This window comes from Austrofundulus limnaeus, unplaced genomic scaffold (genome assembly GCF_001266775.1).
Source record: "Austrofundulus limnaeus strain Quisiro unplaced genomic scaffold, Austrofundulus_limnaeus-1.0 Scaffold7, whole genome shotgun sequence".
NCBI lineage: Eukaryota > Metazoa > Chordata > Actinopteri > Cyprinodontiformes > Rivulidae > Austrofundulus > Austrofundulus limnaeus.
In genome coordinates this window covers 2,360,757-2,366,656 of record NW_013952409.1, presented here as the reverse complement: position 1 = coordinate 2,366,656, position 5,900 = coordinate 2,360,757, and the positions used below count along the sequence as shown (strand labels likewise).

At 42.7% G+C, this 5,900-nt stretch overlaps 1 protein-coding gene across 1 annotated transcript in view; it reads right to left on the bottom strand.

Annotated features, from left to right (window-relative positions):
- etv4 (ETS variant transcription factor 4) overlaps nt 1-5,900 on the bottom strand; it is a gene marked incomplete in the record, with an annotated part of 48,870 nt that overhangs the window by 36,212 nt on the left and 6,758 nt on the right. The window contains 1 exon segment of the mRNA XM_014032819.1: nt 4,796-4,849. Coding sequence (XP_013888273.1) covers nt 4,796-4,849 — 54 coding nt within the window.

The window sequence follows — 5,900 nt, the reverse complement described above, 5'->3', positions numbered from 1 at the left end:
TGTGTGTGTGTGTGTGTGTGTGTGTGTGTGTGTGTGTGTGTGAGAGAGAGAGCCAGGCCAAATGTGTTTAGATGGGATGTTGTCAAAAGGAATCATCTATTCATGTGAAAGAAATCAGCCGTTTTACTCCCAAACTAAACAAAACGCTGCAACAAACAGAGTGGCTGCAGACGAGTCGCCTGGATGTTTTTGCTTACTGGGTTGCATAGCAGCTGTATTTTGGAAAAAGTGAAGGACACAGAGCTGCGTGCATGTGCGAGGGGAGGGAGGGGGATGGTGGAAGGGCTCCGCTCGCCCATCGGCTGATGTTCCACACACGACCTGATTGGGCCAGTTCGGACCCAGAAAAACAGCCCGAAAGAAGAGAAAGGCTGTGAATCCRTGACAAAGCAGAGCGTGCAGATTCAAAGACACGCCGGGACACTGTTGGACAAAAGTTCCAGGAACTCCTGCACTCTTTTTATTCGGTTCTGTAAAGTGCTTCGAGGCTTTATTTAGGTTTTTTTTTTTTTATAAAAACAGTTGTTTGGAGAGCACCGAGGCCAGAACTGTTTGTTACACTGTACTGTTGATGATGGGCTTTATTTGTAGACTCTTGGTCCATTATACTTAAAAAAGACAATAAAGAAATAAAAGAATATAACTAACCCTATCCCTTTCAGGAGACAATCATACCAGTGTTTCCAAAGTTCAGTAGTCAGCTTTAAACTTTAGACTCTATAATCTCAAATAAACTCATTGAGTCGACAGAAAAWACAAAAACAGCCTTCGATGTACTGGCCCCAGCAGAGACACACAGTTCCCTGGCACTGGTCCATCTGGGCTTCTTTAATAAAAGTCTTGGTTCATTGTAAGCTACTTACTGAAGGATGACTTTATAATTTCACCATAAATGTGCCGTACAGTGAGGTACAACATGATCCAAACRAGTTCAGTTTTACTTTACCAGAACAAGTTTTCAAGACAGTACATTTGGTTGTCCATACGTATAACATACGACACTAGTTCAYCAGGCTATTTAAGATATTTAACTTCATTAGAAACAGTCAGTATACTGCCAAGCAACTTAAAATCAGGGGATGACAAATTTGTTCTCTTTAGTTCGACAGATSCTGATTACTGAACATGTGCTAAACACTACTAAGTCGTCTGCATACAGTTGTGTTTTTGAAACCAGAGTTTGTGCATTTAGAACGTGTATATTGGCTAAAAAACTCCAGGACACCTTTTTAAACTGTTTGTTCCTGACCTGTTGAAAATAGTGAATAAAAATAAAGGTGAAGGATACCAAATAAAAGGCATTTTACTAGTACCAAAATTACACGGTGAATTTTTTTCAAAAGAAGTTGTTGCAAAGCATGAAATCCGCAAGCRTCTGCAACCTAACGGTGCAAAGAAGATATAATTCAAACCTGACTGATTAGATAAAATTTTAAGTTCAGTTTCACTTCCTCTGCTCTAACAGCGTCTCTCTGTTCTTCCTCTTGCTTTTTCTCCAAACTGAAACACTGTAACGACATTCTACAGTCGCAGCTTCCTATATAATTACTGCAAGGCCCAAAACTAAACAATCATCCTACACAAACCAAAAATCACTGGATTAGTTCCCATCTTGGAACGGTGTGTGCGTGTCTGTGTGTGCCTGAAGAGGTACAGGGAAAAGGGAAAAGAGGCGGGGGCTTGAGGTGGAGGGGGGCTCTGATTTTGAAATCTGACTTGGTTTGTACAGACACAGGAAGGGAGGGAGGGATTTGGAGTATCCACTTGGAGAGCAGGAGTACTGTAGTGTTTTTTTTTTGTGAATGAAGACTGAAGGAGAGCGCTGCAGAAGACTGAGAGGCAGGAGAGGAGGAGGAGGGAGGAGGAGGGGGGATAGGGAGGCACACTTCCTTTTACGCATGCAGGGAAGAAAATTTATGAATGGGTCACATCTCTTGAGCTGCTCCGAGTGTAAACAACATACTTGAACAAAGAAGAACGAGCTGCAGGGAAAGCCTCGGCGAACGCTCCCGCTGAGGCTTTATGGCCTCTTTCTTCACTCAAAAAAAACTAAAAATTAGTGACATGTACAAATTGTCTCTACTAAGTTTGTGCACTATAAATTCAAACGGACACCTTTGTGTTTGTTTCCTCGCAGGCAGCAAACAAAAGGAATCTACCGGACGGTTTGGCGTCAGGCGAGGAGAACCCCTGAAGCAAGCAGCAACCCTCCCTCCTCCTCCGGAGATTAAAATCAAACCCCTCTTTTAGGGCTTCCAAGTGAATCACATGAGCTCATTGGAAAAAAAAGAAAAAATAAAGGTGGCTCAATTACTTTTAAAACACTAAAACACAGTCAGGTCAGCAAATACATGAAAGTATGCGTGTTTGCGTAACCTTCCCTCAGTGGTGGCCTGCAGACAGAGCACGCTTGTTAGCCACGAATTACAGGAGAACGGACCAGATGAGATAGATTCACCAGATGTGCAGGTATTGCACAATCCCCGCTTTGCCCCCTCCACCTTCTCTAATCTAGCTTTCCGACATGTGTTTTTTTGCCGCTTTCTTCTCCCCGTTTAACGGGCACCACACCCATGCAGGTAACAACCTGACTCGGTAAACAACATTTAAATTTACCAGGGCTTTTCAACGCCAGCTTCAATTACCCGCATGCTCCGGTCACCGGGGGGGGGGATAAAGGCTTCGCTTTGCCGCTTTTGTCAGCGTGCGTTGTATACTTTCCAAAACAGGTGAGTCACCTGTTATTATGCGTTTAGCAGACAGTAGGAATGCCTTTCACACAAGTATGGGAAAGGATCAGCTCGGCAGACAAAACAAGAATGTTCCGAGACAAACATTCACCCATCAATCAAACTTTCAAACCGTATAACCCACGGTGATCGGCAGGGAAACTTTCGATGAGAGAGAGAGCGTCTCTGCTACGTGTAAGGGAGCTGCCCATCACACTGAAGCGTCCGTGACCCTGCAAATCACACCCAGGTCACCCGTTAGCAAAGGCCTGACAGCTGATTGGGTGTCGAGGCCAGCGGGTTAAGTCGACATGACCCCTGCGTGCCCCGAGGTTCAGCCGCACTTCCTTTTCCACATTGTTGGCCAACAATCGGCCACAATGTTGCCCGGGACATGTGACACCGAGGGGCTGAGCAGTTGTGACCCAGAGGTTGTTAAATCACACGATGTTTGAACACAAAAGACGCACACAGCCTTTTTTCGGAGGAAGTGGCTTGGAGTGGCACCCGAAGGCTGCCAGTTTTCACTTAGGAGGAGGGATTACTCTTCAAGTTCTCTTTGCTAACCAAGCTAAGGATGGCGAGGACTGCGAAGTGTAGAATGGAAACACAAAAAGTTGGGGGGGGGGGGGTGTTTGTCGAGCGAGAGATTCGTCCTCCCACCCAGATCCTGAATCGCCATTGTTAAAAACACACAACAAGAGAGGGAAGCCCATTCAAATCACAGCTCAGTTGTGCAGCCCAGGAATTTGCTTTTCTATTTTACACCTTCCGATGTGCACAAAGGGTCCTCTTTGTACCTGGGCCCTGAATAATTTTGTACTGGTTTCCTGGGCTGTACCTATTCAGCTTTTCAAAGGCATGCAAATGAATGACGACAGCACATTTCACTGGGATCCAGATTCACTCAATGACTGGGTCATTAGGCCTCCTGGTTCTTCCAGAGAGGCTGCCGTAGCATCAGCATCTCCTCCCAGGCCTCTGCARACTTCACAGCCCGAAACTGACCGCAGCTTTTTAACCTCCTTTTCACGATATGCAGATTTTAGCTGGAGGCGCACGGCCAGAGGCGACTGAGCTTTGTTTAAACTGAAACCACAGAAAGCTTCATTTCAAAAGATGGAAAAGCTGAAGACGTTTCTACAACAGAGCAATGATGCTGACAGCGAGACAAGAGAAAACATYCCACACCTCAGGTTATTCTGCATTCGTCTGAGATTAGCCCCATGAAAGCAACACGCTAGCATAAACAACACTAAACAGACATACAGAACCATTAGAAGATGGACTTGTGAACAGAAGAAACTCATTTTAAATGTTTTTTTTTCACCAACATCCCCTTGAAGAGGCCATTCAAACTCAACAAACTGAAATGGAAATTAAAAAACAACTAGATCAAACATTWTACATTGATAAAATTTAAAACAACACATTTTAATGTCTTTAAAGTTCCTATAACATCCAATTTTTATCATAAATCTGAATGCATTTTGGAAAGATAAGACATATAGCTTATTGCAAATAAATTTTCACGCCACTGAGATGAACAGTTGTTGAGATATTTGCACTTAATGCAACAGGAAGTGATGTCAAAGGGGAATGTCTGCATGTGAACAGAGCCGTGCTACAATGGCTGAACACGGACTGTAGAGAAGAAGCTGATGTTTCTTTAGATTTTGAGTCACTATCGGAGAGATGAAGAAGAGTCAGAGTTTAATATTGTTTCAATAAAAAAAGACTAGAGAGTTTTCTTTAATTTAGAGTTCTCCTGTGATGTCACTTCCTGTTTCRTTTGGCTGAGCCAAGTTCAAAAGAAAATATACCAGTTATGTGACAAAATGGGTAAAATCTTGTTTATCGTGACACATTTTTTTAAATATAAAGAGGTTTTCTTTGACTTTTTGCATTTGAAGGACATGCACGGCACAGGAACTTTAAGGCTTTTGTTTGTGAACGTCATCATGTCAACATGAATTGACATATTTTTATGATCTCCCCGTGTGACCAGAGGTATGTTTTGTGACAAACACATCATATTCACTCATAGAGAAAATGAAAGTACTCACAGTTTTCTGAATGAAAATCAGGAACAAACTGCTCGTCACTGTCAGGAACCTGAGCTGAAATGACAGAAACGTATAAAAAAAGAAGTTTTACTTGATCATATTTTACATAAAAACCTGACCTTCTTCCTCCTTCGTTCTGCCGTACTTCCTGTCAGCTGTGAAACCTGAGTCAAGAGTTATGCGGCGCTTTGCTGCTGACCTTCAGTTCAGGATTTTCACAGCCTACAAGGACCTCTTTCATCGACACTTCAGTTCAGACCAACACAAAGCTCACAAACTGATATCAGACATGAACCTACCTTGGCTGTATCAACCTGGGACAAAAAACACAATTCAACGTTTAATACGCTTTGTGTCGTTTTTCTGTTTCGTTCTTTACTTGCTTCTGGTTGCCGTTTAATTCCAGAYGTATTTTATTGTGAAATGTTTGTTCGGATTTCACAATCGTTTGTCTGTCAACCAGACGAGCAGAGATGCGCCTCCGGGGATCACCCCCACCCCCGCCCACACCATTTTCATCAATGGCTTGGGTTAAAGAAAAAAAGAAAAAGCACAAATGAGCACAAATGATCATGTTTGACCCCTGGACGTTCTTTCGGAAGAAACTCCAGCAGACAAAAAAACAGGCAGTTCAGGCTGAACCTGTGAGGATTTTTTTTAAACTTGTGTGACTAACAAGCTATTTAGATTCGACCTTTTGTTGCCCTCAAACTGATGGGAAATAGGAATCTGAGAATAGTCTGGATTTCTTCTTTTGCATAGATAAGGGCCAGAACAAACAAAATGCAAGAGAACTATAATCGATAAAGGGAAACCAGAGCAGTTCAGCTCTAATGAAGTAGAGTTTTGTTGAACCCTGTTGTGGACAGCTTTTTCAACAAAAAGGATCTGAGGACTGACGAGCCAATGACTAGTCTGAGTCGGGTCAAAATCAAAGTGGTTTAAAACATCTATAAACTGAAAAAAAGGCTTATTTCTATAAACTTTCATTTAAGTTTGTATAACATAAAATTAGGATCAATGGGCCTCATGCAAGAACCGTTCGTACGCACAGATTTGTTCTTAAGTTGTGCGTACGAGTGATTTAGGAGAATTTGTGGCATTC